Source organism: Colobus angolensis, unplaced genomic scaffold (assembly GCF_000951035.1).
Source record: "Colobus angolensis palliatus isolate OR3802 unplaced genomic scaffold, Cang.pa_1.0 Scaffold101, whole genome shotgun sequence".
In the NCBI taxonomy this organism is placed as follows: domain Eukaryota; kingdom Metazoa; phylum Chordata; class Mammalia; order Primates; family Cercopithecidae; genus Colobus; species Colobus angolensis.
In genome coordinates this window covers 821,876-840,827 of record NW_012111031.1, presented here as the reverse complement: position 1 = coordinate 840,827, position 18,952 = coordinate 821,876, and the positions used below count along the sequence as shown (strand labels likewise).

The 18,952-nt window shown below is 34.4% G+C and overlaps 1 protein-coding gene across 3 annotated transcripts in view; it reads right to left on the bottom strand.

The window, feature by feature from the left end:
• Positions 1 to 18,952, bottom strand: part of INTS6 (integrator complex subunit 6) — a 103,870-nt gene that overhangs the window by 15,593 nt on the left and 69,325 nt on the right. For all 3 annotated transcript variants that reach the window (XM_011939102.1, XM_011939110.1, XM_011939120.1), the window contains 8 exons: positions 18,336 to 18,519; positions 12,246 to 12,371; positions 10,311 to 10,465; positions 6,565 to 6,717; positions 6,309 to 6,441; positions 5,003 to 5,097; positions 2,449 to 2,559; positions 919 to 1,134 (listed from right to left, as the gene is read on the bottom strand). In XM_011939102.1, the coding sequence (XP_011794492.1) occupies positions 919 to 1,134; positions 2,449 to 2,559; positions 5,003 to 5,097; positions 6,309 to 6,441; positions 6,565 to 6,717; positions 10,311 to 10,465; positions 12,246 to 12,371; positions 18,336 to 18,519 (1,173 nt within the window). The remainder of the gene's footprint in view (positions 1 to 918; positions 1,135 to 2,448; positions 2,560 to 5,002; positions 5,098 to 6,308; positions 6,442 to 6,564; positions 6,718 to 10,310; positions 10,466 to 12,245; positions 12,372 to 18,335; positions 18,520 to 18,952) is intronic.

Here is an 18,952-nt window from a genome sequence, read left to right as displayed (position 1 = left end):
TCATTTTTCATGTTTCTTTTAAAGAGCAAAGTTTTTTTATTTTAATGAAATTCAATTTATCAACATTTTTGGTATGTGCTTTTAGAAATCTTCGCTAAGTCAACATCATGAAGATTTTTTCCTATGTTTTCTTCTGGAAGTTTATAGTTTAGTTCTTACATTTAAGATCATGACCACTTCAAATAATATGAGGTAATGGTCAAATTCATTATTTTGCATATGGATATCCAATTGTTCCATTTGTTTAAAAGACTGTCTTCTTACCCACTAACTTATTTTTCTATCTTTGTTAAGAATTTACTGTGTGTGAGGGCCTACATCTAGACTCAATTCTGTTCCACTAATCTCTATGTTTATCCTTATGATAGTACCATGATGCATGGATCACTGTAGTAAGTTTTACAGTAAGTTTTAAAATCAGATGATATAAGTCTTCCAACTTTATTCTTCTAAAATTGTTTTAGCTATTCTAGGACCTTTACATTTCCATATAAATTTTAGAATCCGCTTGCCTATTTCTACAAAAAGGCTGCTGGGATAAAGATATCTGTAACCATGAGTACTCACAAAGCATTTTTGGATCATGGTGTGGGCCCAATAGGGTCATCAGTTTAAGTACAAAACTATAGTGAATTCTACCATCCACTATTGCAACTTAAAGCAATTTCTAAACCTCTGTTTTCTCATCTATAAAATAAACAAGTTAGTTTACTCTTCATCAATCTATCCATTCATTCACACACCATGTACATTGTTTTAATTCTAGTGGTGATAGTATAATGATCATTATTCTGCAAGGATACAGAAGTACTCTTTAAAGTCTGGATAAAATGAATGTCCGAATTAGCAGAAAATGTGATTTATCCAGTAACAGAACGGAACAGAACTAGAGTAGTACTAAATTCATATGATTATTACCTTATTCAGCAAAGCAACTTGGAATCCAGTGTATTCCTTCATATTAAGGTCTAGCAGTCTGTGAGGGACATCCTCTGAAATTCCCTGGAGAAGTTGTTGAAAATCTTTCCTATACGCCATTGATAAACCATGTGATCGACTCCGGACTTTTATTCCAGTTTCCTGTACTACTTTTTTGCCTACAGATCCAATGACTCGATCAGATTCTATTTTGGCCTAAAGTAAAAATAAGAATTATCTTGATAAAATCTAAATTAATAAATCAGATACTAATGGTTATGATCTTCTATAAATTTAATATATATTTTTTAAGTATATAAGAAGTTAAAAACTCAAGTAGCATAGTTTATGTCAAGTATTGGGTAAATTAAACATAGTTTAAACAACAACGTCTTATGATTTTAAATCATTACAACTCTTAAACTTTTGGAACAGGACAAACACACTTTCAACTTATTATTTTATTTATTAACACCCATTATACTTAAGCCATGAAATGTAAATGCACACTAAATGAAATGTGTATTTTCAATTCGGGGGTAATAGAAGATTATTTTTTAAAAATCATCATTACATAAGACATTTTTATTAGCACATCAATATGGCAAATAATTACGCAGTTCTTCCCTGGAAAGCAAGAAGCAATGTTTTGACTCCTCCCAAACTGCCTTTTGATTTGTAGTTAAGGTAGCGAGTCACAAGTACTGGAAAAATAAAGTATTTCATAGGACATTAACAATTTCAGTCAGTTAAACTATATACTGCTTGACTACTATAGCATTTATTAATATGATTTATGGCCAGAATGACAAAATTCAGTGTTTTCTACAAACATTTCAAAGAAACTCCCATTCTGAAAGAAAAATCTGCAGGTTTCAAAACATAAAGAAGTTTTTTTTTTCTCTTTTAAGGAAAAATGACTTTCTAATCTAAATTTCTCAAAAGATAAATAATGTTCACATATAGGAAGTCTAGGACCACACTCACAAAGCCATTTTCATAAATTAGGAATTATTATACCATTTTCTTTTTTCTTTTTCTTTTGAGATAGAGTCTCGCTCTGTCGCCCAGGCTGGAGTGCAGTGACACAATCTTGGCTCACTGCAAGCTCCACCTCCTGGGTTCACGCCATTCTTCTGCCTCAGCCTCCTGAGTAGCTGGGACTACAGGCGCCCGCCACCACGTTTGGCTAATTTTTTGGATTTTTAGTAGAGACGGAGGTTTCACCGTGTTAGCCAGGATGGTCTTGATCTCCTGACCTCATGATCTGCCTGCCCTGGCCTCCCAAAGTGCTGGGATTACAGGCGTGAGTCACCATGCCCAGCCTATTATACAATTTTCAAATTAACATTTCAAACCATAGCACACCATGGGCGTGAGACAGAATTATGTAATATATGGCTCTAAAATGTAATATATTAATATAATGGAATTCCATTAGAACCATCAAGAACCAGCTTTAACCTGTTTAACTATCTTAGCCCAAACCATTCAAAATACTTAATGGCTCACTCTATTTCTTGATATTACCTGTTGACTCAGTTTTTTGAGGTATGAAATGACACTGTAACTAAGTCCATATTCCATACTGTCTGCTATTAGGTTAGGTGCTCCCATCATCCTAACAGCTTTCTTCAAGGGCTATAGGAAAAAAGAAAACATCATTCAATATTAAGCTTATTAAAAACTTATGGTTCCATGTATAGTCTGTCTTAAAATTTTCTCCAAAAAATTATTTCCCCTTCTTCTCCTCAATAAGGAAGTAACACAATCATATTTATGTTTCAGTAAAATGTTTGTCAGTGGATGAAAGGCCATCTGAAGTAGTTAAAAAGGATTTAGAGGCCACAATAACTCCCCAAGACAAGAAGGATAAAATACTGGACTTCCTTGGTACCACTGGGAGATACTAGGAGATACTGGAAGAAATGAACAGAAGACACATTATAGAGGTAGCTCTGGATAGTAAGTGAAAAACACTCAAGGAAAATGCAAGATTTCTACTTTGAGTAATTAGCTGCTCAACCACTCACTAGTTACATGATTCTAGATTAGATTATAAATAAGCTCTCTGTGGCTTAGTTTCTCATTTGTAAAATGAGGAAAATAACAATACCTACCCCTTACAGGGTTGTCATGGGATTAAATGAGTTAATACACATAAAGCATTTTATAAAACCATTGGGTACAAAGTATTAATCATTACTATTATTATAATATGCTGAGCTGAAAAAAACAAGCTCTGAAGGAAACATAAGCAGGAGGAAAAAACAATCTAATATTTATTATGGATGTGGTAACTGAAAGTTAAAAAACCTTTCAATTGCAAGGAGAGACAGAGAACTACTTTGCATGACAAAAAATATCACTACCAAGAGTGTCTAGCATATGTGAATGGGATAGAGCCAGAAAAAGGATGATAACCATTGACACATTAGAGTCTATAAGCACTGGTGTCAAACTGAAATCAAATCCCAGCCCTGATATTTAACACCTATCTGGCTTGGCTAAATCCTCAGGGTTGCTACGAAACATAAATGAGTCAATATATGTAACAGTTCCTATTCAAAGTGTTTGTTCTTTTTTGCCCTTCTACTTGCCAGGCACTGTGTGCTAGACACATTCAATACAACTTATCTCTTAGAACTATAAAATGTCATGATTTTCCAAGCTCAAGAAATTAATCTCCTAATTATATTAGGGATGATTTAGAAAGATTATTTATAGCCAAATGCTATAATATTCCTGCATCAAAAACAGAAGTAATACATAAGTGATTTTAAGTACTTTTGTTAAAAAGTTACCTTTCACAAACTAAATCATGAATTTAATAAAATGTATGTTATTGGTTTTACCTACTATGATACACTAGTTTTGAAGTAATGAACTCCGCTAAAGCATATGGTTCTATGAGAATATACACTTATCCACCTTACAAGGTGTTTCTAGAGATTTGGGAAATAATACAACAAAAACTATTGTGCACTCTTAAAAAGAAACATCGTAGGCCCTACATATCTGTGGATTCCATATTCTGTGAATTCAACCAACCACAGACTGAAAACGTTAGGAAAAAAAAAATGGATCATTGCATCTGTACTGAACATATACAGACTCTTTTTTCCTTGACATTATTCCTTAATCAATACAGTATAATAAGTACATACATATTAAGTAACCTAGAAATGGTTTAAAGTATACAGGAGAATGTATGTAGGTTATATGCAAATACTATGCCATTTTATATGAGGGACTTGAGCATCTGTGACTTTTGGTGTCCATAGGTGATCCTGGAGCCAATCCTTCACAGATACTCCTTCACAGATACTGAGAGACAACTATAATCATAAAAAGGTAGTACAACACTTGAGGTTAAAAGCCTAAATCTAAGCCAGACTGAACTTCAGGCCCCTCATCCCCTCACATATTAGCTATGTAGCCTTGTGCAAATTATTTAATTTTTAATGCTTTAGTTTCCTCATCTGTGTAACAGAACCAATAATCATTTCTACCTCATAGGGTAACTGTATAAATTAATGATGTTGCTTAGGACAGTACCTGGCCTGAGTAAGCAGTACATAAATGTTCTCGTGATCATGATCATTATCACTACTCTGCAAATCACTGAAACCTCTCTTTACCTTTACATCTATAGTGGTCATTTGTATACTCAATTTTCATGTCATTTAATCTACAAAAGCAATAAATAAAAGTTTACAATACCCAAAATAAACCATAAGCATAATATAATTAACAAGTTCTTTTTTTTTTTTTTGGAGATGGAGTTTCGCTCTTGTTGCCCAGGCTGGAGTGCAGTGGCACGATCTTGGCTCATTGCAACCTCTGCCTTCCGGTTTCAAGCGATTCTCCTGCCTCAGCCTCCCGAGTAGCTGGGATTACAGGCGCCCGCCACCACGCCCAGCTAATTTTTGTATTTTTAGTAGAGACGGGTTTCACCATGTTAGCCAGGCTGGTCTTGATCTCCTGACCTCAAGATCCGCCCGCCTTGGCCTCCCAAAGTGCTGAGATTACAGGCGTGAGCCACTGCGCCTGGCCAACAAATTCTTTTAAATAATATTCTTACCCCGAGATAGTAGGGAGGCATTGTCTTCAAATAACTTTCAAATGACTGTCTCCACTTCAATGTTGGTTTTGCTTTATGCACTTTAAACAAGTCATCTAGAAACGTATAATGTGAACAAACTATCACTACTCATTATTTTCACACATAGAAGTCAAGTCAAAGACGCTTCCTTTTTAAAGTCTGCCTTGTTATTTTTGAGAGAGTAATATCAGACGTTTTTTTAACATGAAAGGCAGTAAGATTTATGGTTTTGTCATTTTCTATAAAATGAAAAGATGCCAATTATGGTCTAAAAGTACATGTAGGAATTAAGTTAGAAATAGAAAATACACAAGGAAAATCTATGCTCTCCCTAGACCTAGACACAAAGCAGATTTGAAGACAGAAACAAAGCATGCATAATATTTTCTATAAAATATATCTACTAATATTTTGACTATAACTTTTAAATTTAAAGTGATTTCATGGAGCATAAGTTTTCTCCAACAGCACTCCTAAAAATGACAGCTAGATGGTACCTAGAAACTAACTTTAGGCTTTTATCATATTATTTTGGAACAAACTCCTTTATTTAAAAAATATTTGCCAAATGAAAATTAAAGTATAGATAAATTCTTAGAAAATGCACTCAGATCTTGTTAACTATACTATGCTTCTACAAAATGTCTCATTTCAAACGGAAAGCCTACATTACCAATTCTAACTGTTAGAAATCTAACTTGCAGAGAAGTTAGAATATTTAATTAAAAAATTTAAAATGTAATACCTTTGGCTGGGCACAGTGGCCCATGTCTGTAATCCCAGAACTTTGGGAGGCCAAGGCGGGCAGATCACCTGACGTCAGGAGTTCAAGACCAGCCTGATCAACATGGTGAAACCCTGCCTCTACTAAAAAGAAAAAACTTAGCTGGGCATGGTGGTATATGCCTGTAGTCCCAGCTAGTTGGGAGGGAGGCAGAGGCAGGAGAATCGCTTGAACCTGGGAGACAGAGGTTGCAGCGAGCCAAGAATACGCCACTGCACTCCAGCCTGGGCGACAGAGCAAGACTCTATCCCCAAAAAAACTAAAAAAAAAAAAAAAAAAAAAAAAACTTCATTAAATTGCAGACTAAGAAGTGTTTCAGTATCATCTTTTAATTTACTATAAACACAAACAGTTTGTTATCTTTTCTTCAAGATGTTCAATATTTTAGAATATTCGAAATATTTTCATTGATTTCCAAAAGACAAGAAAATCTATAAAGAAATGCTCTTTAGGAGAACTTTTACATGCTAAGCCAAGGAGAATGTGACAAGAATGACTTACCTAAGAGGGGAAGAAGGACTGGATAATTGTAAGGCATCACAAATAAGTTGACACAGTTCAGTGCTGTACTGGCTTTCAAGTAACCAAAAGGATGACCAAGTTCACTATATTTTGCACTATTGCTCACGTACACCTGTTAAAAAGGAGCAATTAAAACTTGTTCTTTAAAGAATGTTATATAAACTACTGATTCAATTCAGCTTTTTAAGAAACACCTCATTTAAATTTTGGGGTCACTATAAGTTGTTCAGCTCACCTGCCAACACGTTTGAGGAGATTTCCTTTCCAGGATAAATTGAGTCAGTGGTGAAGGTTCCAACTCATATTTGTCAAAAGGAAGTTTATCAATAACCATTGGTTCACAGTCTGTACAGGAAAACTTCACTACAGGATGAGATGTACGAGGTGGCTAAAGGGGAAAGTCTTGTAATTACTATTTACATGAAATTCCAGAAACAAAACTAAGTATCCCTCATTATCAAAATTTACTCAGTTCCTCCATCTTGCTAATAAGAGTTTGATTTACTGTTAAAAGCAACATTAAGCTGAAAGAAAATACATGAAAATGTAATGCTAAAGTTATGTAATATTCAAAAGAAAAAGACAAACACTTGAAAATCTGTAGAAATGAAAATAGTTTTAGGTCTTATGCAAAATTTAGTAATTGAGTATTCATTAATTTTTACATCCAAAAAATGAGAAATGTATATGGAAACTGTCACAAGTCTTCATTTGCAGCAATTTACTTATAGAGAGTAGTGACTTCCAACGTAATCATAGATCTTGATCGGTTTTTGAATATACTATATCATATATTTCTAATTATTTAAATTATAAATGTAGATGTCCATAACAAAATATATGCCAAAATGGTATTAAAATAGGAGAAAAACAACCATAAATAAAACTTCTAATGCTTCCTTCCCTATTCCAGCAATTATTTTGGTAAACTCTATAGGATATACACCCTGTTCTAGAGGTATAAAAAAGAAATACTTTTTTTAAAAAGGCACGTTACCCCCCATCTACCTCTTAATAGTCCTCTTTCTAAAAATCCCACCAATTGTGAGATTTTGTGAACAAAATGAGCTATGAGGAAGTAATTTTAAATTTCATAGCCATTGGCCTCAGTTACTGCTTATACCCTGGTGGTTCACAAATCTACTGTGTTGGGGTCAGATGGCTCTCATTTCTCTGCTGTATCTAACTATCTATTGGACATAACCTGAATCTTTCACAGGTCCCTCAGACACAATATGTACAATTTGTTATCTCTCCCCCAAACTATAAAACCTGTTATAAAAACCTAGTCGTTATTCTTGATATCTTCCCCTCATCCTCCATATTTAACTGTCACAAAGACCTGGATAAACCGATAACACAATTTCTAAGGCACTTACCAGAACACATAATCATGGTAGGTAGTTAGTCCTAGTTGCTGCCTTCTGTTAATACTAAACTCTCATCTCTCTAGAAATGTATCTTCTATTTCTTACCACTTTAATTTGGGCCTTCATCATTTCTCAGATTAAACTAGTACAACTGCTTTTTGCTTTGTTTAGTCTCTAATCAGCCCCCCTCTGATCAATCCTATGGCAGTGAAATATAAATAGGATCATATAATTTCCCTATCTAAAATTATTCAGTAAAAGTAACAGCCAAACACCTAAAAATAGTGTCCAGACTCTCAATATTACATACAAAGATCTTCAATGATCTGGTCCCTGCCTTCCCACACCACGCCATACAGACTCCATGCTTCTGCCATGCCAAGTACTTATTTTCTCCCTTGTGTATTGCAAACAAAGTTTAGAAGAATGAGTTGGCATGTAACAACCTCTAAAAGACTTCTTCCCTCATACCCCTTCCCACTCTGTACTCCAAAAACACACCAGGCTGTCAGGCCCACCTCCTCTGGCTCTGCCCCACCCCTCCAAGACAGTTGGCACACAGTACTCTATGATGTGTACATGTCTGATCTGCCCATAGACGCGTATTGTTCAAGAGGGGAAGCACTATGTTTTACTCATCTTGTGCTCCTGTGCCTAGCATGCACCTGATACACAGTTTATTCAATCAGTCCACGAAACACACTTATTCTGTGAATAAAAGTACTGAGATCCAAGACGGAAAGTGGGAACTTGGCAAAGAAAATTTTGCATATATGATTTTGTTTAATTCCCAAAACAACCCAATGAGATGGAGCTATAAGCCACTTAACAGATGGGAAATTGAAGCTTACAAAAGATAACCAAAGGCACTAGTTAGTAACTAGTAGTGCCGTGATTCAAATTCACATCTTGTAAATTACACTTAACTTCAGTAATATTTCTTCAATATTATAATTTATAAAAATTTCACTTCCCCTAATATCCTTCAGTTACTAAAGTTTGCCAGTTCTTTCCAATATTATTTATTATTCTCTCTTCCATCATCATAATTCAACCACTTAAAATCTCTTACGTGAACCATATCAATAGCCCTCTAGGTAACCTACCTGCCTTTCAGCTCATCTCCCCCTTCTAACTTTTCTGCATATAACCACTACCAAATCAATTTTTCTAAAGATGTCTGTTAAAAACATCTTCAACTGTTCTTTGAATTCCACTGTTAAGAAGCTAATATTCCTTAACCTTGCATTTAAAGTCATAAGCAATTTGGTTAGTTTAATAGTACTCTCAATATCCTATATACATGTTATGATCCACCCATACTGAGCTACTTGTTACTCTCTAAACATACCTTGTTCTTTTTCACTTCCATATTTTTTTCTCATACTATTTCCAATTGAAGTCCTACCCACCCTCTATGGCTTCTAAGAATTTGTGATAGACTGCTAGAGCAGCATTAATAGATAAGGGTTGTAATACTGGTTTTGGATTTCTTTCCATTAAGACTCAGGTACTGTATGTTCTCCTGTACGTGTTAAATAAATACAATAGAATAAATGACCAACATGACAATATTTCATACAAATAAGGTATCTATTCTGTAAGAGTTGAAAGACCTCCAGAAGAGAAAGTAAAATGACCAAAGAAATTGAAAGTTTCTCCATAAAGCCAGACTAAAAAACTATGATGGTTCTATCAGAAAAAAGAGAAGGTATGAAGATACTTCAATGAAATTTAGAAAACCTTAACTTCATGCACTACTTTATTAAATCCCTAATGAATAAAGGAAATATCACTTTATAAATTCAAAATAAAAGTTATCCTGAAGAGCTGATACAGGTTTGAAGTACAAAAGGTTTCAAAAAGGTTTTGTTGTATGAAACATTATTAAAGACTGCTTAATGATCTCTGAAATACAATTCTTATTTTCTAAGGGTAAAATCAAGAAGAACCACTGCCATGCTCTCCCATAAAATATCCCTTAATGCCCTCAGATACTTGGAAAAAAAAATATGGAAAGAAAAGAGTACACTAACACAACTAAATGGATATTAATCTGTATAAATGTACCCTGTTATTTTAAGAATTATACAATGAATACTGATAATTCACCATGATCACTGAGCAAACTTCATTGTTCCTAAAAATAATTCAGGTAAACAAAATCAGAAAATCTGTTCTAGCTTAAACCTCCAATCTGCAACACTGTATATAACTAAAACCATACACATCAATATGAATTTAAGACTAAGTCCTAAAAAATTGCAGGCAAACTATTAAAATTATTTTCTAAACCTTCATTTAAATCCTAAATTGTGTCCCAGAGACAAATCCTCATTTAGAGTTCAAAGAGGAAATTTTGTACCCAGAAGCCAAGAATAAAAAACGTGAGCATAGTATTAGATTCTAAAGGAAGGAGATGCCTTTCTTTTTTCTATTAGTTCATAATAAACGATACAGTACACTAAAGCAAGTAACAGGGTATCACAGCACTTTGAACATCTGTCTAATCCCCATAAATTAATCACAGCTTTCACAACAGAATTTAAAACTAATAGGAAAGGCAGCTGAATGGTTACTGTTACATAGTTACAGTCTCTGTGGTACTTACTAGTGTTGGCGAATTTTGATCTGGCCAAAAAGACTCTGGAACAGGCCAATGACCTATAGGAACCCCAGTTTTAGGATTTGGTCTGACATATATGAGTTTGTGACAGCTATGCCAAGGCTGAGATCCAAAAGGCCTTGATATATCTGGCTGCCCATCTATAGCAAAGAAATTAAGACAAAGAAAGCATGTATCATAAGTGGGGGATAAGCATAAAAAGTTAAATTATATCCATTATTACTTAAATTAATAAAAAATTCCTAATATTTGTTCTTTTCTAGGTTTTCCTATTTTTCTTAAATAGCAGAACACTATGACTGCTTAATATTTAGACTAGATTGTAATTCATTAGACAATAAGTACAAATTCCAACTATGAGTTCGCCAGTTCAAAGGAGGTCCACAGCATCCTTTGCCTTCCCAACTGGAACACATAAAACATGCTTTACAGTGAATATCTGTTTGATGAATGACATGTTTTCTTCATCAGATGGTAAGAGCAAGCACCCAATTTGCCACCTTTATCATCGTATCCCAAATGTCAAAAACAGTGCCAGGCGCACAATAAATACTAGAATAAATAAGTATTGCAAATTGAGTATTTCTTAGAAATCATTTTAACTGAAGCCTAAAAAAAACTTAATAAGCAAATCTAGACCAAAGCACCTACCTTTAATCTAAAATAACTTCAGCAAAACACCAACTATCTTCAACAATTCAGTGAACATTTACTAGTACCAAACTCTAAACAAAGCATTAAAATAATTTAAAAATAAATACATTGTAACAATTCAATTAAATTTTTTTTAAAGTTTGGTTTTGTTAAAGAAGACATGACACAACTTATTGTTATCACCCATTCCTTCCCTATGGTACTCTCTCAGTGCCCCCATTCTTTCATTCATCTCTATGATCTTTTCTTTTCCCAGGTACCTACTTTAATGGACCACCTCTGCCAATTATCATTAAATGACTCTCTAAATCTTTGTGTGTGTGTGTGTGTGTGTGTGTGTGTGTTTTGAGACGGAGTTTCACTCTTATTGCCCAGGCTGGAGTGCAATGGTGCCATCTTCGCTCACCGCAACCTCGGCCTCCCGGCCTCCGCCTCCCGAGTTCAAGCAATTCTTCTGCCTCAGCCTCCCGAATAGCTGGGATTGCAGGCATGCGCCACCACGCCTCGCCTGGCTAATTTTGTATTTTTAGTAGACACGAGATGTCTCCATGTTGGTCAGGCTGGTGTCAAACTCCAAACCTCAGGTGATCTACCCACCTCGGCCTCCCAAACTGCTGGGATTAGAGGTGTGAGCCACCATGCCCAGCCATGACTCCCTAAATCTTGAAATAGGTAACATACGATGCAGAGGGTCTCAGCTATAAACCATCCATTGGTTGTACTATAACTCCTTATATCCACTGGCTATTGGAAATAGTTCATGATACAGAAGCTAAGAAAAAGCTATGTGGGACTCAGCTAGAGTTACAAGAATCAAGCTTAATAAAGCCTGGTTCCTCATTTTTGACCCACATACACCATTTAGTTTCAATCAGTTTGATCCTTGGTCCAAAAGTAGCTAAGGAGTTAAACATCTAGGATTGAACACTTTGGGAATTAAACGGCATAGGAGAAGCATATATATGTTGACAGACAATTGTATAATACTACAAAGAAACTATAAATCTGCTTATCTATAAATACTTTAAAAGGCTTTTGACTCATCGAAATGTCAGGCAATAAACAATCATTAATACAAAAAGGTGATGCTACTAGACCACCATTAGTTTACCTTGACTTTCCTATTTAATCTTCCCTCTTTACCAACAGCCTGTCTTAATAATTTGGTCTTGCCAATCTTAAGGTCAAATCACAGTAAGTTTCCAATTCTAGTTGAATAAACAATAAAGCAAGTTTTGAATGTCTAAAATAAAAGTACAATAATACCTTCTACGGGGGAAGGATCTGGTCCTGCTTTTTCAAAGTTTATTACCACCCCACTTTGTACTTTCTGCACCAAGGACTCCAGACACTGATTAAGCATTCTTGGAGAACACACAGAATACGAACGGCCTGAGATTTAAAAGAAAAAAAGAAGAAGAAGAAGAAGAAGAATATAGTAAACTAGTTAGTTGCAAGAATTCCTATCTTTAGCAAGGAAAAAACAACTGTGGGGTTTCTGACAGTACTAATTAACAAAAGTTCAATGGTAGAAGTTGACTAATTTCATTATCTTATGAAAGTGCACAAAAAATCCTTATTTCCAATCAACCAACAATCCCATTTTGTGAGAGTATGTATTTTCTTCTAATTATACGTATTTGGAACATAGAATTCTTGGTTTGAACAACACACAATGAAAACAAGTCACATATTTTATGTTTTTAAAAACATATACAAAAAACACATTATCTCCAATTGTTATGCAATATAATTTAACACATATACACACACACATCTAGTAACTGTCTCCTCAAAATCTTATTCCTGCTTAACAAAAGTATTATCACTAAGATTTACTGTGCACATAGTAGATATGTAATAACTACTTAATTAGTTCATTGGCAGTTTTTAAGTATTTTAAATATCTGCATTTTAATATACAGATGGTAGCGTGTGCTTTTCTGAATTTCACTTAGCTTACATACTTGGGAATTACCTGTCTTACGTGAATTCCCCTTTTGCACATTTTAACCTATACTACTTTTGGTTCAGAAGCATTAAATACTAGTGATTTTTTTAAAAGATACGAGTGAAGGCCGGGCACGGTGGCTCAAGCCTGTAATCCCAGCACTTTGGGAGGCCGAGACGGGTGGATCACAAGGTCAGGAGATCGAGACCATCCTGGCTAACACAGTGAAACCCCGTCTCTACTAAAAAATACAAAAAACTAGCCGGGCGAGGTGGCGGGCGCCTGTAGTCCCAGCTACCGGGGAGGCTGAGGCAGGAGAATGGCGTAAACCCGGGAGGCGGAGCTTGCAGTGAGCTGAGATCCGGCCACTGCACTCCAGCCTGAGTTACAGAGCGAGACTCCGTCTCAAAAAAAAAAAAAAAAAAAGATATGAGTGAAAAGATCTTTTAAAGAGGAATTTTCAACAAAAATATCTAGACCTTAGCTATACAATACTTTATATATTAGACACATGTAGCTATTGAGAACTTGAAATATAGCTAGTCTGAATTGAAATGTATAGTAAGTGTAAAATATACACCTGATTTTGTTGACTTAGTATAAAAAAAACTCAGTAATTTTAAAATATCAATCGCATACTGAAGTAATATTATGGATATACTGATTTAAGTAAAATATATTATTACAATTAATTTCATCTATTTTTAACTTTTAAAGTGGCTACTATGAAATTTTTAATTACATATGAAACTTGAATCAGATTTCTATTATACAGTTCTGATTCAGACCAACACTAAAAACCTAAAAACCTTGACAGCTAAAACTCAATCATTGGCCAAACATTTTGCAGTATTATTTGTAATAAGCTCAATATGAAGCCCTACTCTTTTACACATTCAACCAATTATTTCAGAACACAAGCTACATCATTACATTCGACACATCAATTACTCATGTCAACTTATATTTAAGGTGATTTGTTAAAGGCTACTCAGAAAAGAGAACATTATAGACAATGGTGATTCAAATCCTCAAAGTCAGCTTTACTTAGAAAAAATAAGTATCATATGACAACTTAACTGTATAAAATAATGATGATTGTAACCTTAACAAATATCTACCAATTACCGATATCTATGTGCCTGGCACTGTTCCAATCATTTTATGATATTAATTTCTTTAATCCTAGCAACAACTGTATGGGTTATTTTCCCCATTTTACAAATAAGAAAACTAAAGCACAGAGAGGTTAACTAACTTTTCCAAGTTAGCATAGTGATACAGCTACAATTCAAATCCTTACAGGGTATCAGAAACTATTCTGGATATCCTTTGTCCCTTGGAAATCCTCTGTTAATTTGAAATCGTACTTAAAATAGAGCATTTATATGAAGTCATACTTATTTGAAAGAATTGATAAATTTAAATCTTTTTTCTAAGTCAATTTAAGTATATACAAAAAGCAATCCATAAAAAGGTTAACCATCTTTACATGCAAAATATTAGAAGTTTACATAAAGGCTGAGTATCTTATTTCATGAAATTTAAACATATTCCTCAGATGTCATTAAAAAGCAAAAGTATATAAACTATGACAATTATCTCTGCTCTCCTAAGTTGTGTCATCAATTATTAAGAAAACATAAGCAAATCAATCTTAACATGAAATAAAATTACTAATCAGTACATTTTACAAAAATTGGAGAAAAAGAATAAAATAAGTCATTTGGCAAATTAAAATCTATTAATTATTTTAAAAGTTAAAGAGAAATAGCAAATTTTGCTTTCTTTACAAAGTGAGCCTATATCCTACATAATGTTCCTCATGCAAACTTATTGTCTATGTCAAAACTTACTCTTTGGAATATACAACACTTTGTGCTAACGCATAAAGTTTCTAGGATTGCTACTTGTATTTGTGAAAAAAGTTATATTAGCACACACCTTCAAGTCAAGAAGCTGTCTCACTTTGGGTTATGTGGAGTCCACAAAAAAGTCAAACTAAATATAGTGAGTCTAAAGGTAGTATTAGCATCTTAGTCAAATAGAGAAGCAGCAAATGAATATTTCTAAGTTGGTCAATAGTCCTTACAGAGGCTAAGAAAATTAAATGTATTTAATCTAGAAATATCTATAAGTAATTTTTATAAAATACTTTAAAAATTCTTGATATATTCAACAACATGTCTATTACACATTTTAAAATTTATTATCGTCCTTGCACCTCCCCCAAACCTGCTTCTCCCTAGTGTACCATCTCAGTCCTTGGCACAGCCATCCATCTCTAGTGGTTCAGACCAACTGAATCATCTGGGAACCATCCTTGATTGCTTCTTCCCTTATTGTCCTCATCTTTGGTTCTCTTTTACATTAGGCCACCTCTCACCACCTCCAAAGCTAGAACAAAGTACTACTACTAGTCTTCCTGCTTTCATTCTTGCCACTCTATATTCTCATCTAACAGGTGAAGTGATATTTCAGAAATAGAAATCAGATGTCACCGCCTATAAAAAGCCTTCAAAAGGCTTCCCATCATACTTGGAAAATAAAAAAAACATTTATTGTAGCCTAAAGAGCCATTCAATATTTGGCCCCTGCCTACCTCTCTAAACCTAGCTACTATTCTATTCCTCCCTATGTAAGCTCCAGCCATGCCAGCCTTCCTGTCGCTTCCAAAAATACAGAGAGCATGTCCCTTTCCTTGCCATTTCCCTCGCCTAGACATATGTGTAATTAACTCCATTATTCAGGTCTCTGCTCAAATGTTACCTCCTCAGAAAAAACCTTAGAACATTCCTTCTCTGCCTCAAGTTAGTCTCTATTCCCTTACTCTGTTCTGTCTTCAAAGTAGGTAGCACCCTACTATGTACTACAATACTAGTAGGTAGTACTACTACAAAATATCATTTATTTATTTTACATGATTATTATCTGTCACTCAGTACAAAGATGTAAGTTTTCTATTGTTCCTGCTGTACTCCGAACACCTAGTAACAGTTATTTGGCATAGAGTTACCTTTACCTGGTATCAAAAGAAAAATGCTTACAATGACTATAATTATGTAATTAAAAAAAAAACATAGAAAGAAATATATTATTATTTTGGCAATACAGGTGAATTTTTTCCCATATTTCCTTAGTGAACACGAATTACTCTATAATAGGAAAAATAAATGTACACAAATATACACATGAACAACCACTTAAAAAATTTTTTTTTTTTTTTTTTTTAGACAGAGTCTGGCTCTGTCAGCCAGGCACCTGTCAGCACAATCTTGACTCACTGCAACTTCCACCTCCCAGGCTCAAGCAATTCTCCTGCCTCAGCCACCCAAAAAGCTGGAATTACAGGCATGCGCCACCATGCCCAGCTAATTTTTGTATTTTACTAGAGATGGGGTTTCACCATGTTGGCCAGGCTGGTCTCAAACTCCTGACCTCAGCTAATCCGCCTGCCTTGGCCTCCCAAAGTGTTGGGGTTACAGGCGTGAGCCACCGTGCCCAGCCAACCTCAAGTTTTAAAAATGCACAGGAATTGTTAGCAGTGACTACATATTTGGATAATGCAATACCAGTGGGTATTATCTTTTTTGTTCTTGCTACTTTTCTGGTGTTCCCCAAAACTTTCTTTAGTGAACATCCTTTAAAAAAGAAAGAAAACACATTATTCAGAGAGATGAAAAGGTGAGTGACATTTGAGCGGCTTACCTTATTGCTAGTAAGAGCATGAAAAGGGGCAAATAAAATATCACATCAGGAAGGATTTAGAATGTATATTTAGAGAAGACTTCCTAATTTCTTGTCTAAGATTTCTGCATCATTGAAAGATATCACCAAGGATGACTTTGGAACTTCTCCTCTAGAGATGTTCCTTTGAAAGAATAAGCAAAGTAGCTTTAATATATTACTGCATCTCATGGTTCTTTTCAGACTCTTTGATTATACCACTCACTTCACTTCACACTGAATATTCCTGATCCTAGTGACAAAGTTATAGTATATTTAAGTCCCAAAAGTTCATCGTAATTCTAAGTTCAAATTAAGTAATTCACAGTAAGGAATTTCCAATGTGAGAATGTTATAGCCTCCAAGCCTTTCAGAATCTGTTAAGTAAAATCCCCAGTTAAAAAAAAAATTTTTTTAAATCAGAATTTTTAACAAGGGTGCCAGTTCAAAGCTGGAAACTGAAACTTCATGAATATAAATGTGCACCCTGCCACAGAAAAAAATACAACTGTCACCGAAAAATATTATCCATGTAAAGAGAAATGTTAGTTAATTTTCAAATTTAGATGACAGGTTGTCCCTTTAAAAAAATTACATATATGCCCTTTTTGCCCTTTGTTAATTAAATTGTGAAGGCATTACAAAAGTTCACATTTCTATAAAATGAAAGCATTTAATGACATGAATATCAGTTTTCTAACTTATCTATTTCACACACCTGTGTAAGGTTAATCCCTTTTTGTCTGTGAATTTTGCAGATTTCCAAAACCCATAGAATTTTAGAAAAAATGCACCTAAAGTATTAATTAGAACTTATATTTTCTCTTATGTAGCTGGCTATGATGAATCTCATTAGAGCACCAACTGTGTCTGCAGACTATGTCACAGGCCCTTACCGTAAGTAAAACAGTGGAATGCTAGACTTGCACGTTTTAATATCAAATACAGAATTTGATATTAAAATTACTTTAATAAAATTTTCAGGTGAGAACTGAAATGCTCCATGAAAGCAAAAATGCCATGTCTGTCTTACTGACTACTGAAAGCCAAAAGCATGGAACAATACTTGGTACACAGTAGGCACGCAATACATACCTATATGAAATTAATCCACCTGTCAGCCAATTCTACATTAAATGAGTTCTGAGTTGATTACATACGTATTTCACAATTTCCCTTGCTGTTCACTTAGCATAGTACCTATCTAATCTGATGTATAAGTGAAACAGAAGATGGATAAGACCTCACTATCTGTTTCCTTTAATCTATCAATCTCTTTGCCTCTGGGAAAAATTGCACTTAACCAAGCATATCCCATCAAACATACAGAGATGATTCTCAAAACATTTTTTGCAAAAAATAATGCTATGGTACTTCTAAATCATTGGCAATCTTTCTAGATAAGAAAATTAGTTTAACAACTTCAAATACTAGCATTTTCTATACAAGTAGAAAAAATATTACCATTCCTTGTCATATCCAATAGTAACCACATTCTATTAAAATGAAGATCATAGACCATTATCAATAAATGTACTGTTAAAACCATATATGCCTATTAATTCCTAATATTAACTTGTTAAATAAAAACAAACATGGATGTTTGTTTTTGTACACTTTTAAAACATTCAGATAAAATCTGCTTTAAGTTACCGAATTACTGCCAGCAAAAAACTTACCACCTGTCACTTCACACATTGGTGTGATTGCAGAGTCATCTAAAGGCACACCTGTCAACTGTTCTGATTCTACTGACATGGTGCCAGGCAACCGCAGCACTAATGCAAAGAGTCTCTGATCCCAACGAAAAGGTTCCTTGGTCAATTCACTTCCAGGCAAAGGAGAATTAAGAGGTAAATGAAGCTGAAAGTAGGGGGGAAAAAAACAGTAATAAGAATTCCACAGGCTATTTTTTCAAAAAGCCTACTTTAACTACACTTACGTTAAAACTCCATCAACTCTCCTATCATTTGAAAAACAAGCTCAAATATAAAAGCTTATTCAGACATAGCTAAAACAGCACATGATACTGTTAATTCTATAGAATGAAAAATATCTGTATTGTTGGAATGAATTTCAGATTTAGACTCAGTTAATTACTGGGTGCTGAATTGCTTCCAAATAAATCATTCCAATTATTCATTAAAACAACCCTGTGATAGATATATTATTCTTCTTTTCTTTTTTTTCTTTTTTTCTTTTTTTTTTTTAGGTGGAGTCTCACTCTATTTCCCAGGCTGGAGTGCAGAAGCACGATCTTGGCTCACTGCAACCTCTGCCTCCCGGGTTCAAGCGA